This window comes from Rhea americana, unplaced genomic scaffold, assembly GCF_003343005.1.
Source record: "Rhea americana isolate MKP2758 unplaced genomic scaffold, rheAme1 scaffold_6, whole genome shotgun sequence".
Lineage (NCBI taxonomy): Eukaryota > Metazoa > Chordata > Aves > Rheiformes > Rheidae > Rhea > Rhea americana.
In genome coordinates, this window is record NW_028186756.1 from 2,802,021 (window position 1) to 2,820,982 (window position 18,962).

An 18,962-nucleotide genomic window follows, 5' to 3' on the forward strand; every position below is an offset into this window, starting at 1 on the left:
GTTTTTTWAAAAAAATGCATACTCTGTGTGTGTGTGTATATATATATATACACACACACACACTCTACTATATATATACTATATACTATACTATCCTACTATATAAGTTTAAGCTCCATATTTTAATTGAAGGATCATTTCCATTTGCCTGTATGCTAAACTGGTCAATATTTTTGTAATTTGATGAAAAGACCCAAATTGAATRTGTTTACTTTGTAATGCATTCAGAGTGTTAGTCAGGTTTTTTATTTAGAAGTTTCTTCTGTACGTTTTTTTTCATATCTGTTCACTAGAATGAGCTTCTAGTTTCTTTAGCTGAGCTTAAATCTTAGTTAAATCAAGTTGTCAGATTTTTTTTCATTCTCAAGTGCCCCAGACGTATTAATTACAATAGTAATTAACTCTATCTCAAACTGTCTGTATTGTGTTCAAGTGAAGTGAAGTGATCTGTGGTAAACTGGAGGGTGTCACTTGCAGCTGATGCAGTTGTGGAGGTTGTGGAGAAGTGCTCCTCAGTCCCACCGTACACTGTATGTTCTGTAAAGGTGGTGAAGGCCACAGCCAGGCGGAGAGGTGGCCTGGGTCAGCGCTGGCTTATGTGTGTCCTACAGATTTCCAGGAAGCTCAGATAAGCATGTGGGAGAAACAGCTGGATGTTRTTGGAGGCAAGAGGAGTCAGGCTCTTGGCAGTGCAAACAGGAAAAGGCTTCCAGTTGAAGCTCTCAATACGACCTTTAGTCTCCAAAAGAATAAGAGAAAAAGTGTTCTTTTTTCAGGAAAAAAGAAATGCTGTGTAAAGAAGGATAGCATTTGAAGACCAAGAAAGACACAGAAGGCCACTGATCTTCTGTTCGACTTTTTTAAATCAACTCATCTGGTTTCATTTTCTAAACTTTCACTGAGATTTTAATAAGAAATAACAAAGCTGTTTGATAACTAATGAAACGGAAACTAGGCTTTGAAGTTAGAGCAAAAACTGAACTAAAAGAAAGTAATAACGTGTATTATAATAACAATAACTTTTTCTGGAAGGAATCGTTGTAAGTTCTAGTCTACTTGATACAGCTTTTAAGAGGCATAATTTACTAGGCCCAGATTTAGATTTGATTGCAAAGATTAGGAGTATCTGATTTTGTTTCATATTTACTGGTACTTTTTAAATTTAAACCTCCTAGTATTCAAGGCTTTAAGCAAAGGTAACATGAAGAGTTTTCTAAAAAAAACAGATGTCATGACAAGGAGGACAGAAGACGTGTCTACGAGGAGGGTCTGTAAAGACCCCTGGTCCTCTAGTTTCTGCGTGATTGAGAGTGCATTGATTTAACATCTAGAATTCTCCTTGCAGTTTTTCCCGCAACAGTAGTTTATTGAAAAATTTTATTTTGGTTAGCCAGTCTCTTCCAAGCTGCTGCAGAGAGCAAACATGATTCTTAAAGTTCTTAACAAACAAAACTTTGTAATACTGGTGATATGTAATGCAGGATGAATTGCCTTTAGCTCATCCTCTTACTCATTTTCATCCTGCCAAGGTCCTCTCTCATACTCTATATATCCTTGCACTGSGTTTGACATCTGTTTCCTCACTGTGGGAATATTTCATTCCTTGTGTTTTACACTTCTGTCTTTTATAAAAAGTTTATGATGAAGGTCAGCATTAAGCTAGTTTAGCTTGTGGCCCAGTCCTCAGAGGTGGTGAGCAGTTTCTGTCGCTCTTGGGGAATGTGAATTGAGAGAAACCGGCTCAAACTCTTTTATCATTTATCATAGCACAGCTTTGACACGGTCTCTCGCAAATTGAAATACAGAATTTCAGCTGATCATCTTAGAGGTTTCTTTGCAATATGTAGAGTACTGAGTTGATTGCTAAACTAAAAGAGCTACTGGTAAGTACTTTTAAATTGGTTTTTAATATTGCACGGTAAGGTGGAACTGTCTTGTAGATGATTAATGAGGCTTCGTATCTCCGTCATCCAAGCAAAAGTGTCAAATGTAAGGGGGCTCCATTAACCTGAAAGCTAGTCAGTAGAAAAAAGTCTTTGTCATTTCAGACTTTACGTATCTGTTCTGGAGGCCTGGCCAATTCACCACTGACACTTTACCTAGGCTCCTTGTTCCCTAATTTGTTGTGGCACRAAAACCTGGGCATGCAGAAGAGCTGTACACAGAGCATCGTCGAAGCCACTGTATAAACAGAACTGACAATACTGAGTTTTCCTAACTTTGTTACAACACTTACATGTTAGTTAGCTGTAAAAATGTTATAAAATTTCTTCTTAGCAAAGTGTGATTTTCACAGCCTTTCTAATCTAATCTAATTCTAACTTTATTCTTCAGTGCACATTTGCGTGGGGAAATTCCACATAAAGTTACAGGGAATAGGGGAAGGTCAGTGTGTAATACAGCGCTCTGCCCGAGAGCAGAACCGTCGCAGTGGCAGCAATCCTGTGCAGGAGCCTGTGCTCATCTCACACCATTTCAGTAAAAATCTGCATAATCTAAAAGATCTAAGCCCATCTGCATTTTTTGATTATTTTATAATCAGAACCACTGCAATCTCTCAAGGTCCAGGATGGTTGTGTGATGTGCTGTGCTCTTAGACAACTTCCTGAACCTAAATTAACTTTACACTAAAAAGAAACCGAAAGTCTTACTGGTTAATAAGATGCAGCCCAGTTCCCTGATTAGAATTTATGACCCTCACCATTTAATTAACATATGTAAATATTTTTAAAATAACATTTTATTACCTCAATAAGGCCCTTCAGTGTATGAATTATGGTGCATTAATTCATGCCTAGTTGCACTGACAGTACTTGGCCTTCTGCCTTACTCCTGATAACACAGTAGCTTGAATTAAGGAAACACGTTTCACACTTTCATATTTCCTAAGGTTTAAAAACAGATAAAAATAACCAGGAGCAGGTATTTGTGCCCCTGCAGAAGAGTCTGTGATTCACTATACTGTAAGTCACAGATTTGTTTCTTGGAGACAAGAGTACTAGGATTTAACAGATATGGAAAAAYGATCTTGCTTCGGAAAATAATAGTTATAACTATGCTGAAATCACTCCAGTTAGCTTTATACCAGTTGGCTTGGTACTGATGGCAGACTACCTCTGGCAATAGCACTCTCGGCATCAGCTAGCTCCCTAATGTGTAGCTGGCAATCTGGTCAGGCTTTGTAGCTAGTCCTCATTCCTTTCTTCTCATCCATGGTACGCAAATGAGCTAATTTAAAGGCAATCTCACTTATGCTCTTTCTCTCTCTCCACATAGCTAAACAGTCGTGCCTTTCAGATCAGTAAGAAAATACAATCATTGTACCACTATGAACGAAGATTAAGAGGAAAAACAACTGTTTAACTTTGATGCTGTTTTCTTCTGTTTTAGTACAAGTCCTGCACATAAGTATTACTTGGCTGTTGACCCAGTGTCAGAATCCCTTTACTTGTCAGATACAAACACCAGAAAAGTCTACAAAGCAAAATCTCTCACAGAAACAAAGGACCTGGCCAAGAACGTGGACGTGGTGGCTGGCACAGGTGACCAGTGCCTGCCATTTGACCAGAGTCACTGCGGTGATGGTGGAAAGGCATCCGAGGCCTCGCTCAACAGTCCAAGAGGTAGGAGAAGAACGTGCCCACAGGATGCAGTGGCAGTCCTCCGTCGTGTCCTTGCCATGCTTAGAAACTCAGATGTGATTGGATATACAAAAAGGGATCTGAGGTGACGTGTGTTTCAATCTGTACGCGAAGTAAATCGCTTTACAAAGCTCACTCATGTATTTGATACAGCCAATCCTTTACAAGGGAGGAGTGAGCTGCTACAGCCAGCATCCTCTGAAATGCTGTCTTTCCTTGGGTGGCAAAGCTCCGCTTTAATTACGTTTCTATTACAGGATGGAAGCATTTAATTATATTTAACTTGGAAGCAAATAATGTGGGTGGGAAGTCCATTTTAAGACTTAATGCATTCAGGTGACTCCAGTAATGTTAATGGAGCTTATTCTTAAATTAGAGAGCCAGCAAAATTGAGTTTATTTGGAAACCTATAGTTTGTCCTTCCCCATTAAATACACTTTGCTAAGTGTCAACATTTCACGTACTCCAAGTGAAATGAGTGTTTTGATGCAACCTTGCTTTCAGAATACCTCCTGTATGTCACAGACAAAAGGCAAACGAAGTCTCGAATCCCCAAGAGCACCACAATTAATTCACTTGCAATGTGTTTTAGAACTATGATAAAGTCTCTGGACCTGATCGTCTAATGAAGCTGTTCGCCCTCAGCTCCCGCTGAAATCACTGCGACCACAGAGTACTCCGCATCTCTGACGGCAGAGCTCTAAGTGGGCTTTTAGCATGCTCCCCCTGTAGCGAACTGCTTGCTGCTAATGACTAGCTCTAAGGGAGAGTTTTGATTATTTTTCGTGAGCTAATAAAGGAAGGCTGTATTTCAGTAGGAAATTAGAATGTATATCCAGGCAGAAACGTTTCTGAGACAAGCAAATAATCCAGTTTTAAGGCTTAGCAAGAGACACATTGTAATTATAGATAGAGTGACTTTAACATGTCTTTAATGATAGAAGGTAAGTGCAAGGTAGGTACAAATAAATGTTAATCTTCAGGCAGCTAATTAATGTAATGAATCAATTCTAAAAATAGTAGAAAACAAGGGTTTTCAGATCCTTTAGCAGAAAAAATCAATGTATTATTGCTGATTACAATTGATTATATCTAATTACGCTACAATTAGTTGTTCCATTTTATTTTCTTATTGGGGAAGTATGTTGGTGAATATCTGCAATGTGCTACTTTAAAAATACCCATCCATAGCTGGCTACTTCAATAGAGAGTTCTAGTCACAAAGAAATTAACAGGAATAAAAATAAAATTCATCAATTCTGGGGCAGCTGGTAAAAGTTAGTAAAATTCATTGTAAGTGGACAGTGGTGCAGATAATAGCTCCCAGATGGTTTTGAATTAAGCACCTGCACTAAATTGTAACAGTTTACCTTGAAATTGTTTCTGTTGCATTTGTTGTGCTTTGGGTCTTGGATTTTGACCTCCGGAAGTTATGGACTGCCCCATTCCATATTTGCACAGGGTCTAGCATGGTGCAGCGTCAACACGTAGTCACCATCACACACTGAATAGTTAGTTGTGTGTTATCATAAGTTGTGATTAGTTGTGTTTTGTAAGTATGCTACCTTCCTCTTAACTGTTAGAAGCTGAATAACCTCAAAAGCATTCAGAAGTGCTTGCCTAGTACCCATAAATTTATTATTTCTAAGAAAACCTAGAAGTTTCGTGGACCTCAATATAATTTGGAGCTTATTTTGATCATTTATTTGGCTTGTTACAAGGATTATTGTTAAGTCCCAAGATATCAGGTCACATTTCTACTGAGATTACATTCAAACAGTGTATGCAAAATCTTTTTTCTGGAAGACAGGAAATGTGGATAAAATTTTTGTTGCATGCACAGACTCACCAACATCTTGTCCGCATTTAAACATACTTGACCACAAAGCAACAAAACATAATGTAGCATCTGACTACANAAAAAAAAAAAAAAAAAAAAAAAAAGAAGAGAGAGAATCATTTCTAATTTCTCTCCTTCCGGATATTTGCAACACAAAAAAAATCTCCCTGATAACGCAGAGGATAGAATTGCTCAATGACCAGATAAGATATTAGCACTTGTTTTTTAATCTGATAGGGAGAAACTTTAACTCTTCTTTTTAATCTACCTTTTTAATTTTGTTCTCATCATTCATTCTTTTGCGATAAATGAAAAAGGTAACAGATTTACCTATTTTACTTGGGAGAAAGATAATATTTGGGAAATAATTCAGTTTGGCCGCTGTCTGACCTTGGTTAGTTACAGCTTAAGTTACATTTTCACTTTTGGCTACTTGTGCCTTTGAATGTAGGCTTATCTGTATGAGTCATTTATCTATTTGTAAAACTGATAAGAAATACCTACTGTGTAACAGTGATTTGAAACTTAATTCTGTTTGGTAAGATTCCTCACACGTATAGGAATAAGTGGAAATTCACATACTATTTTTTCATTTACTTTTCTGAATGAAAGTTGCTTCGAGTACTTTGTTGACTTTTTTGAAGTCACATATTATTCTACTTCAGTAGGCATTCAAGTAGTTTTTGTAGAGTTCTACAGTATTATTTAATCACTTAAGGCTTTCGTAAACTTTTACTTCTCAGTATCTTTATTAGACTTGACTGTCTTTATCTAGTCACCTAGGCACGGAAATGAGTGCCTGACTGTAAAACATAGTAAAGTCTTACTAGTCAATTACTGCTTTTGATCTACTTTCCCCAACTTTTATTTTGCTGGTAGTTCACAAGCTAGGTGGCTTTCTTCAGTCTGTTCCCACTTCTCTATGTAGGACTAAAGATGAAGGAAGGGGCTTAGTGGACATTAATCCTGCACAATTGTATATGTGTTTGAGCTGACTTTGAAAGATGCTTTTAAACATGCATGGCTGATGTAGTTGAAACTTGAACTTCAATATATTATTTTTACTGCAACTTTCTTTAATTCTGTAGAGAACTCAGACTAATGAGTCATGTAATAGATGACCAAGTGCTTAAGCAGAATGTGAAATGATACAAGATGGGGACATAAAATAAGATCTGTGACAAGCTGAACACATTTATTACACAAGAAGGTATTGAAAATGAAGAAGTAACCACACAAGATATTAATCACTGGCTAGATTCCAATCTCTTGAAATTTACCAAGTAACAGATTTTAATTTGGAGGTGTAAGATTCAGTTTGGTGAGTTTGGGAATTTTTTGGTAAAAATGTTTTGGCACATCTAGTCACCACCCCTATCATTTGAACAGCCTGGATTAACACTTACAACAAGGCACTAAGGCACAGCATCTTGACTTCTCTAGGTAAGTCACTGAGTACTGGAGGAGTAAGAAGCACTTAGAAGTACAGAAATACCTAGGAGTTGTTCCGCTTAGCACTGCAAAGACAGTGCCTGGATGAGGAGAAGGGTACTGCCCTTCTGAAGTCAGTGGGCTTTAGACATGTAGATGCCTTTGACTTTCCAAGCTTAATTGACAGAGGCAGTGAGAGTCTGAGACAATCAAGTTACCACATTTTGCTGAGCTGCAGAATTTCTCAGTGAGTATGCCAAGAAAAGTGACTTAGATTAACATCTGATTTGAATTACCTTGTATTTGTCACAGCCTCAGAGCATCCACTCAGGACAGCTATTGTGGAACAGCAAACCAAGTCACTTAGTAAAACACTAAGTCCCTCCTATGTCTGAATGCTAATTTTCAAAAGTGACCTGCAGCGTTTAGAAGTTCAAGCACTAGATCCAAAGATTTGGGCATCCCAGGTACTGCAGCGTCTGCTTTTTGACTCCTGGGTCTACACCGGGCTCTTGAACTGGGAGATAGATGCACAGACTGTCTTTGCAAGCTGTATGGAGAGTTACTGCCTCAGAAGACATTAAAAACTGCACAGTGAGTGCGGACTACTTAAATGCAGTGCAGTGACCTCACTAYGGATGCAATGACCTCAGGATAAGCACCAGGGGAATGCAGAAGGTTGGAATGAGTTCTCAATCCCATGCATAAAGATGCCTTATTCATAGCTGTGGCAAAGTACTTTTTTTCACTCTGATCCTGGCCATGAACTATCAATACAAATGAAAGCTTAAATTAAAAATCAATTCTGCAGTTTACTTTTATTCATTTTGCCTCAAATTATTTTACTAAGGCAATGCTTGAAAAAAATCACAGTTTGGAAAAGATGTTACCCCCCACCAATAGCTTATATCCTGAAATAACCAGTCTTGTTGCTCACCGTCTGCAGCGCTACTTTCTGAAGTAAATAAAGCTGCAAGAACAACTGCTCGGATTAAACCTTTACATTTGTCATATGACAGTAGCCCATCTAAGGCCGGCTTCTGCTCAGCTAAAAGATTCATATTGGCTTCAGTAGGGTTCAGACTCGGTTCTTAATAGAGCGTTCTGTGGAGATGGGACCCCCTTTTCACAGGTAGTGAGTCACTAATGTTTATTCAGCAATCTCTGCCATTTTACAAATCCATAAGAGCTTTTGAAGCCTTCCATACAATCCAAAAAGAAAAGCGGAAGAGAGCGGGATGCTCAGTATCAACATATAAAATAAGAAGGAGACATAAACCAAGGTGATTTTCAAACTCATATCATTACATTTGATTTCATAATGCAAGCTTCATAAAATAAAGAAAAAAGCTCTTTCTGTTTTTGATTCACCAGCGGGCATTCCGTATCTTTTCTTCAGTGGTTTTAGTTAGTTAGTTACAAATTCAGAAGTCTGTGAATCTTGTAGAAGTCTTTGTTAATGAAAACTTTGTGCAAAGCGAGTTTTCCTAAGTTTCCTCCAAACTTCATCTGAATGCATAAGAAAGTTACTTTTCTGCTAAACGTTGTGAGCAGTAAGCGTGACTGCAGTCATTGCATTTCTCAAACTGGAAGCGGGGCATTTTCGTTCAGAATCGGTACCTAGAATAGTGCTGTTCTCACCAGCGCTGCTGTTACGCATTTCCAAAGAGAGCAACACTCGTGTGCGAGTACTGAAGTCATGTTCCAGCTGACAAAGTAGAGCTGAACATTTTGCTGCCAGTACTGAGAAAGTAATGAGGTAAAGATGACAAAGATCACAAAGCAACAGAATGCAAATCACTTGAATCATATTTGGAGTGGTGTATTATGGTAACCTATAAATAACTAATTGCATAAAATTGCTTTAGTAGTTTCTAGATGGCAGCTTTAATTAAAAGCACCAGAGACATTTACAAGTTTAGAAATGGATGGCATGTAATTTGCCCTTTTACCAACCGTAAAATGGTAATTAACCAATTTGATTCACTTCTTCCTATTAAAAGTTTTATGTGAATAGCAAGTTCCTTCTAAATACAGTTTTTCTTCAGCAGAAGGTAGCACTTTCTCTTTTATCAGTCTTCACCAATAGTTTTACATGTTCCTGTACAGATTCTTCAGAAGTTTGATTAGAAGTTTTCAATGTAAAATGCTCATTTGCAAAGTTTTTAACTGGACGAAAAGTGTAAAGTAGAATTTCCAGAAGTGCGCGTTATATAGCTCTTGCTGTTTTTATCCGTTTAAATCCATATTTTTTAATTTAATTACAAATCTGCCATAAGCTTAGCTCCATTAGCATTGCAAGGCCAGGATTTCTAGACTGAAAGGAAAGGTCGGGTGCATAAGATTCACATCTGTTTTGAAATTACCCCTATGGTAGCTAGGCACAGAAGCGAGCAGTTTGCTTTCAAAGCGCTCCTTGCATTTGTGCTCGTGTACGAGTGTGCACTAAGGGAGAGCTATCAGCAGAGCTCGCCCAGACTCACTCCCCAGAGCACGTTGCAGGGGAGGTTACTCCGTCTGCCGTCCGWGTTTACTGTGCCTGTGTATCCTGCATGTCTACTAAATACTGTTTTGTGCAGAAGAGTTGCAAAGAGCAAAACTTTTTTTGCAAAGCCTTTCTAGYGGTGATGGGGAGTAGCCAATGTATGAATGCTCTAGCAGCAGTCCGTTTCTGATGTTGGTTAACAGAAGTAAAATGGAACCGACTGTAACAACAGTGTTATAAATACTGTTCTGAGAMGTCTGAGCGTAAAACCGCTGGAGATGGAAGTTAGCAAGAGCTCCTGTTTTACGTTCAACCACCAAATCTCATCCCATGTAAGGCAGTTCCAGTGACTAAACATGACTAAAGCAGCCCTTCAGGGCAAGCATGTTACTCAGGAAAACAGATTGTGCTCAGCCTTCAAGTCAAAGGACATGACSAGATCCTCGCACAGGAGGACTTAGTCCTTTCTCGGAGATCCGTGTTGRAGTGGGAGTCTCAGACACCCGAGCAGCGTAGGTCTGTCACGTGGGTGATAAGCCACGTTTGTGCCTGGAGACYGTGTCGGCGAGGCATACAGTTCAGTGCTGTGGTCCCGTAGGAAACCAGAACCAGAGGGAGACCCTAAGGCAAACTACATTTTACTCTCCGCGCAAAGGAAAAAAAAAAGAAGAAGAAGATACAGAAAAGTGAGCTTTTTCACTCCCATCAAGGAGTGAGCAGTATCCGTACTTGCACTCCGAGCAATTTATGCCTGCCTTGGTGCTCAGGAAGTGCCTTGTTCCTCCCTGACTTCCTAAGAGCAGCTGAAGCACTGTGTGCGCTTCTATTCTGTATTACACTGTACATCACGGAAGGATTAAAAATAAGCTCKTGTAGAACAGATTATGTGAAGCATCATGCAAGTTGTGACAGGAGCATTAATGAGTCCAACATCTAATAGTGAGTAAATTGGAACTGTTTCAGCACAGATCTTTTTTTGTTTTTCAATGATACATTATCTATAGGGCATTTGCCAACGAGATTTAAATGCCTAAGTGCTTTTTTTCCAACAGGTGAGTTGCTGTTATTGTGGTTTAAAGACTAAGAGGAGGTTGGGGGTTTTTCTGAGTGAAGTAGCTCTGCAGGAGTAAGCGCTGGCTGCAGTGGTTCTGTGTTGAACGTGTATAAACTGGTGCTCGAAGCTCGGCCTCTTAGGAAGCGCCAGGAATTTGTCRTTCTTCGTACCGGTGCCAAGGACGTGGTGCTGTGCGTGTTACTGCGCTGCTGTACCTGCTTCCCTGCAGACAGATCGCCCTGCTCTGATGGTTGAGGCCGAAGAGTGGTTGCACCCCCAAGAGACCGGCGTAGCGGCACGCAGCAGCGTCCACGTGGTGCCACCTTGCTCCGCGCGCCTTCAGGGCCCCGGGTGCCCTTTTCTCCAGAAAAAGGAGACTTTAGGAGACTCCCGCGAAAGCAGTAAGAGGCAGGGAGTGGAGAGGCTTTTGTCACAACCCGTCGCTCATCCRAGAAGAAATCCTGCCACGATTTCCTAGCAGCTTTTCTGTTTTCTACTGCGTTTGCACGTTCTGGGCTCCGCGGTGTCCCTGCTCCGGTGTCGGTAGGGCCCAGGCCRGGGGCGGCAGGACCCCGAAATCCCCACGCGAAGGGCAGGGGGTGCCTGGAGAAGCCTCTCAAGTCAGTACGTTAATTACCTGTTGATGTGGTCATTCAGGCTGCATTTCTTTTTTGCTTCGGTTGAGGTTTTAAGGTGTTCTGCAGCCCGTTTGCATGCAGAGTTTTTGCAGCTCGTTCTGCCCACCTAACCATAGTTTCCGAACAGGCTGAACGTCGGACCGGCAACTCTAATTCACCCTGCGTCTGCGTGTGCCGGGCGGACGGACGGCGTGCAGCGCCTTCCCGAGAGCGGCAGCTCAACATCGAAACTGCCCCTTCGCTTCTCGGACACGCTCTCCACCTCGGCACTGTGTGATGGGRCGGTGGGGGGAGATTGGGTTTTTTCTTCTGTTTTTTAATGGCTTATGGAAGAGCACGCCACTTCTGTGGGGTATTCCGAGCTGGCGTGCAAGCAAGTGTTTTGTAAACTCAGAGCACACACTGCCTTCAGTTGTGCTAAATGCAGGGAACAAAAATCAAGAGCCATGTAAGCCACTGTCCAAACCATCTGTTCAAGTCCTCTGCCTTTCATTTTTGTGTAGCAGAACATAAATTCATTATTAAAAGAGCTTGACTGTGCACAGCAGCTGCTATAATTGCGAAGTTATGCAACTTTAAAAGGAAAATTATGAAGTAGTTTAAAGCAAGAAATTGAGCGGTTTGGATAGAAAGCATTTTAAAACTCAACTTGAATAGAAGTGCTCTTCTAGCTGTTTTCAGTATTTCAGGGGAAAAAGACCGTACTTGCATTTCATGCAATATGGAAAAGTCTGACAAAGCCAGAACGCCGGGAGAGCGGAGCGGGAAGCGTGAGGCTGGGACAGAGCAGGGCTGGGCAYGCGTCGTGGGGCGGCTCCGCCAGCACCGCCGGCGCGAGACACCGAGTGCTCTCCTGGCTCTGCGCCTCAGTTTCCCCACTGAAGTAAAGAAGAACATGGACTTCCCCTTGCCTGGCCCTCATAGTTTGCTTTAGGGTCTGTCCTTACTTTGCAAAGCGGTGCAGTGTAGTGGTGCTAGAGCTATTGCAGGTACCGGCTGGGACAGGGTCGCGTGAGCTCTAGCTGCAGCATCCTGAAGCCTCTGTTGCTGGGGGACTAGCCCGTTTCAGTATGTGGCCGTGTGTTTTGGGGAACGTGACACTGCAGGACGTTCAGTAGTACGCTATGCCTTGAGACTAGACCATCTGTGTAGATGACCCCTTGCACAACAAGGATCTCTGTGGCTTTTCATGGCCCTGGTGCTTTGATAATGTATACGATACAGTAGTATAAGAATTTTGCCTCTGCATGAGAATTAAGAAAGTGAAAATGAAGAAAAATCAACTCTAAGGTAAGTTTTTGGAAAAGCTAGCCTTGCCCACTGTCTATGATGATGGCCATGATGCAAAGCTGTTGAAGAGCATAGTTCCATGAATATATGTTACAAGTGCATATGCTGCTTTGTCCTGTTTCTTCTCTATGTCTCGGTAAGCCAGAGATACACTGGTATCTGGATAATATCTTTCCATATACAATTTGTTTAAGCTTCAAATAAGAAATAGAAAAAATTGATTCATACTTTTTTTAATCATCAGATTTTCAGAATCTAAGAGGAGAATAAGCATTTTAAGGTCATCTTTTCCAATCTATATAATGTCAGTAATAACTTCTTTTTTTTTTAACCTTCCCTTTCATCCAGGTATCACCGTAGATAAGCATGGATTTATTTACTTCGTTGACGGTACCATGATTCGGAAAATTGATGAGAATGGTGTGATCACAACAATAATAGGTTCGAATGGCCTCACATCAACCCAGCCGCTGAGCTGTGACTCTGGAATGGACATCACTCAGGTAGACACCTGTTTTTCATGCGTTGTCACTGTTTTACCGATAGGGAGACAAATAACTTGCGCTCCCCTATAAAAAATAGGTATCAGGATATACTGGATGAATTGGGTAATTCCGTACTGCCCATTTTATAGACATGTTTTCAAGAGCAGCAGTGATTTGTGCTGGCACATGGATCTTCCATTCTAATGATTATCGTAAGGTATAGCATATCAATGCAGAAGCATGCTTTTGAGTTTAAACAGGAGAGATTGGATATGAACGTTCAGAGCGGCTTATAAGATGAACACAGGGTATGTCTAAACTGCTTTAGAAAGTTGCTTGCAAATTTGAAATGTATCTTTTAAAAGATCAGAGTTTTAGAGTGCTTTTCTTCGGTCCAGCATTCTGACTGATTTTCTTGAACCGCTAAATGGAAAAGATACATGTTCTCTTGACGTCTAAGCCTCTGTTCTAAATCCTGGAGGATTATTTAGTTAATTTGAATTGGTTTCAATTAAAAAAGAAGTGATGAGATTGCTTGGCTGTAAATCCTGTAAATGACAACAAAACAGTGATGCTGTACAGAAGCTACTGAATTTCAGTGTATTTCTCAAAGTGCTTTTCAGTTCTTATTTCACRTGTAAAAGAAATTGGGCTAAAAAACACTTTTTGTCTCTATAGTTTTTGGTAAAAAGGATGAACAGATGAACATGAAGAAACATAAATGATACTTCTGACTAATCAGTGAACAACACTTAGATACCACGAGGAGGGATTTGCATTTGCCAGTAAATATTTGAATTAATCACCTTCAAAATGGGGGAAAGATGTATTTTTTTTAAAAAAAAAAGAGACATTCAAGTAACATCATAAAGATATATTATGGAATATATAAGCTAATAACCAGGATGCAGTTGGTTTCACGTTTCACTTTCTTCCCTTCCCTGCTTCCTGAGGCCTTCATCTTTCAAAAAGCACAATGAAAAAATACTGAGTTATTATGTTAAGAGCTTCTGTATAGAATTTGAGTGGTAGCAGCAGATTACTGTGATCCTGTAGTCACATACACAGAGAATATGGGATTGATATTGTGGCTAGTTTGTAACAGATTTCSTGGGGGCAATCAATGGAATCTGATGCTAGTCACCAAAGGAGTTGGGGATTTATTGCCATTAAAATCAAAATAGAAAAAGGTATCCTCGTTCCACTTCCTATGTCACTGTGCAGTCAAATTTTGCAAATGCAAAAAAGATCTGGTCCAGTAGAAATTCAGTATTCCATGTAAAATGGAACAGGATCGACTGACTTTCTTGAGTTAAACTCAAGTTTAAGCTACCCTATTAATTGTCTTAAGATTATATTACTCTAGGCACCTTGGCTCGTGCTTTGTCACATCTCGTAGGATCCCGCGTCCCTTGGGGTGTGCACGACCCCGCTGAAACGGCCAGCGCTGCCACTCATCCCCACTGCTGCCCTGCAGCTGGCACGAGTGTCGCTTCGCGGAATTTAATGCTGCCTGAAGTGCATTTTACTTATTTCTTGGATACATGTAACAACCGCCTGCAGCATCCATAACCGGATTAGAGATCTCTGAAGTGTAGGGAATGGTGCCAGGCGCAATGTTAGTTCCCTGCCTGCCTTCTCCTGGTGATCTGCATCTAGAGCTGTGCACGTAATGGCCTCATTGGCCACATAATGTGCAAGTGTGAGTCTGCATGCAAATTTTTGCTCATTTTCAGGGTAAAATGGAAAAAAAAAAGTTTCACATCCAAACAAAATATCCCAGTAATCTGAAATTTGATGTTTCATTTTGKTTTTTTTTTTCAATTCTTTTTTAAAGACATGCAAATGTACTTTAGTGAATAAATTGTGGCAAGCAGGTTAGCAAATGTGGAAACAAAATGATTTTTAAAATGAGGAGTAAAAAAATTTAAACTTTTTTTGGCCCCTAAAATCTGTTATTTGGTGAGTTGCCTACTTGCCAGAAAGAACAGGTCTAGTTTGCCTTACTCTACAATATAATTGCAGTGCCATGGAGAAAGAGCCTCTGCCAAATCATTGATAAGAAAGAGTATGTTGCAGAGCAAATTCTTCTCCGTTTTTTCTCAGGACATAAGCATTCTGATGGGGCAGTACCACCTTTTCACCGAGACAGAAAGGAACTATTTTCTTCCATGGATAAAGTCAACACCATGCTTGCATGCTACAGGAATTTCTTGCTGCATATTTTGTAAAATTTTGCAAATGATTCAGCATTCTGGAAAAGCAAGCTATATTCTTACTGCATAGATTGGGATAATTTTAAGATAAATATCCTAAACTAAAAAGTATTCTARACACCATAATAAATGATGGTATATAAAAGACTCCTAGAAAGTGAGCAAGCAGTCAGATTACTTTTTTTTATTGAAACTAATTCAGTCTTACTAAATAATTGTCTGTCAGTGATTGGTGAAGTCACATTGTTGGCAGTCTGCAGCTTCTTGAAGCATTTCTAGTTTTATAGATTTGTTGGGGTGGGGGAATAAGCAAATTGTCATAGTAAAATTTTTCACAAAATCCAGAATTTTGAGTACTTTCACATAGCATGGAAAAAAAAAAAATAAAATAAAATAAATAAATTAATGTCCAGAATGAAGGTTCTGAAAGGTAACTCTATCAAATTTGGTTGGTATTCTTCTTTMAAGGGCTGTTACTGATTACCAGAAAATTATGAAGTAATCATATCCTATTGAAGTCAATCATATTAATCTGAAATTATAAGAAAAAAACAATTTTTTTAACTTGGTCCAGAGCAATGTCTGTCCTTGCAAGTCTGCTGCATTTATTCCAGAATGGCATAAAGATAAAAGAGAGATGAATTTGACCCATCTCCACTTGAATTGTTTTTTGGCTAAATCACAAATAGCATTTACATCAAGAGAATGTGGGTTGCTCACAAATGGTATGTTTAGAGGAACTTATGAAATAGGTTAATAAAATCAATTCTAAAAGCTAAATTTGCTCTGACAATAAAATCAATGACTTGCTCAAAATCAGTATTTCTTGATTTACAGAAATACAAAAATGTACTCTTGAAGTAAACACATAGAATAACTGCCCATTGCAAATACTACTATAAATGACAAGCTTTCACTTTAAGGCATTCACTTTAATATATGAGTTGATTATGAAAGGGTTTAATCATTTATTCCAATATCAGTTTGACAGAAACACTTCATATTAATCATTCTGTGCTTGGTATTCACTGCCTTCTCATTCTTAAGCATGCGATAGTATTCTGCATTCATAAGGGGGGAAAAAAGGACATCTGGGGTTGAGAAGATTATATGTTGTGGCAAATAAACCACCAAGCTCTGACTAATTATTTTGCTCTCATACTTCACCATGAGGATGTTAATCTGAATTTAGAAGGGACATTACATTGARGTATTTCTATGGTGTGCTGGTGTTCTCAGTACTGTGCCTGCATGTACAAAACTTGGGTGACATTTTCTTCTCACTGCAGTGCAAGTCAAGTGTTCTTCAACTTGTTAAAAAGGAGGAAATACAAAGAAAATGGTTCTTCAGAGTCTGATTTATGAATACACCTTACGCACACACTCATTCAACACTCACCATTGGTGCCAGAATTTTAGCAGACACCAACGTTAAGGTCTGCTGTCCAGTACTTCCTTTGTGATCGGCTGGTCTCTGCAACCCTGACTGCTAGCTCATGAGCAAGTGCTGAGTTCTAAAGGCAAACATTTTCCAGGAATAGCAAATAGTGAGCTGTGATATTCATTTGTGCTATGAGTTTGAATATTGACCATACTAGTATACAGTACCTGGTCTTTCAATGCCTAACTGTTCAGAGAAGCGCCCATACTGCTTGCTTCTTGGTGTCTTCTAGGTCTGGGTCCCATTCTTCATCTGTTCTGTAGAAGCTTTTTTGTTTTATATTAAGTACGTGAATAATAAACTCATGCTGAATGTTACGCTGCAGCATCTGAGCTGAAGACTCCATAGATTGAGCTAATTGATCTTATGGTTGTAATATTTCCTTCTGTCAAATTGAAGCCCAGCTGAAGAGAACATAGGGAGTTACCTGCTGCATTACCTACCTTCCCAGTACCCTTTGGATAGGAGAGGTGAGCAGGTATCTAAACCAGGGACCTGGCCTGAGATACTGAGATACTTGAATTACTTGCACTACGGGCTGTTCATCAGCAGAAACATGCTGGGTCCCATCCTTGATCGCAGGACCTCCCAGGTGCCTGCCACAACCGACAGTGCTGAGGTAGGAGACTGGGATGGAGAGGGACAGAAGGAGAAAAGAGGGGGTTCTTGTTCTGCTTCGCTGCCCGATCAATTTATGCTTGATGCTGRTCTATACCAAAGGCATCTCTAGGTCACGTTTTCTCAAGTGCACACAATCTCTCGGTGCTTGCTGCATCCCTAGGAGAAATAGAAAAATTTTAGCCCAGTTACTGGCTGCAAATGAGAGCGTATCRCTTGTGTGAGTATGTATGCCTGTCTGTCTGACAGTATTCTTTTCCTGCCAGTAAATTGAAATCTTTGGCCAATTCCAACCAAATTTGTCAGAGGAGCTCCAGTCTTCACAGTAATTAAATTCCTGAAAGTTCTATAAAAAATATTAATCCGGTTAGAGGAGGGAGACCTAAAGTGCCCTTTTGAAAGGAAATATTGCAGCATGAGCTTACTTTTATTAAACTCCTGAGATTCCACACGGGATCTAATAAATGCCCTGTTCACAGAAAAGGCTTCATTTGGTGTTTGGACCCTATTAAGCTCCCAAGTCAGTCAGCCATGAGACGGAAGTCCTTAGGAAGCCAGACTTCATTAGATCCAGTGTTCATAGAAGTAATACTGACGTTGTGGGAGGTTTTGTGAGACAGTAAAAACCTTTCCAGCTCAGCTTGAGCGATAAGCTTCATTTCGCTTCTGCCTCCATTGCTGTAGCGAAAACTGAGGAGAGAATTAGCAACTATTTCTGCCATCTTGCAATCTCATCCTATATCTTTCCTCTGAGGAGAAATATGTGGGCTGAATTTCCACCACTGTGATCCGTAAGTCATCTATAGCTGTGCAAATGTTAGCAGTTAGTATTTGGGAAGAGTTTAAACCAGTCTGGAGCATAGTTCCTGCAAATGTACAGACTAAACATTTGCAATGCAACAGCAAATGCATCCCGAGAGCTTTCAGTTCGCCCGTAACCATGGCCTTGTTCTTGTGCTGATGTCAATTCCAGGAGGCATGACTCCGCGCCAGAGCAATAGCTCCTGACTGATTGATAGTGTTAATAACTGTCACTGCTGTGTTCCAGAATGAAAGGTCTGATTTGAAGACTTTTTCTTGACGTTTGCACTTCATCAGCCTTTGTGCAGCAGTTCTCCACGTGAGGGATCCATCTATATTGTGTTGCTTCGCATAAACTTCAGTGACACTGCAGAATGTTTTGCTCCCTCATAAAAAATGTGACAATTTTACTTATGTAGTCGATTTGCTTGCATAGGTCAAATTAAAAGACACATTTCTAGAATGGCATTTTAAGGGGAGTGTCTAGACAGGGACCCATCCTTTGCAAGAATGCCATGTTCCTGCTTTGAACGATCARTGTGGAGGAGAGGAGAGAGAGCAAAACAGTAATTCTGCTGATGACCTACCTGAAATACTAAAGTGAGAGACAGAATGCTGGAAAACAGGAGTAAAGATGAGTGGATTGATTTAAAGTGTAGTTTTTATCTCAAAAATGCAAACATTGACATTGCTCCCGCAGTCACAAGCGCTGCAGGCGTTCCCCAGCAGTGTCTRCGAAGGCACAATATGCTTAAATGGGATTTTGAAAGCCTGTTGAGCAGAACAAAAGGCTCGCGGGACACCGTGACCTCACTTGAAAGCAGCAGTGAAGGTTTGCTCGCAGAATAAGCAAAGCATAAACATAACTTTAGCAGAGTAGTTTGGAGGCAGTAAAGGAAAATGTGAAAGACAAACGTGTGATCTGATGAAGGGGCAAGAAATGAGGGGAGCCACTAACAGCGTAAAAGCAAAAATGATTCTAGAGCAAAGTACTTCTCAGCTAGCATGAGAGTAGTTTTCGC

General features: G+C 40.1%; 1 protein-coding gene across 1 annotated transcript in view; it reads left to right on the top strand.

Moving 5' to 3' along the window:
- Positions 1–18,962, top strand: part of TENM1 (teneurin transmembrane protein 1) — a 240,114-nt gene that overhangs the window by 181,456 nt on the left and 39,696 nt on the right. The window contains exons 20-21 of the mRNA XM_085319789.1: positions 3,391–3,623; positions 12,728–12,882. Of these exons, the coding sequence (XP_085175915.1) occupies positions 3,391–3,623; positions 12,728–12,882 (388 nt within the window). The remainder of the gene's footprint in view (positions 1–3,390; positions 3,624–12,727; positions 12,883–18,962) is intronic.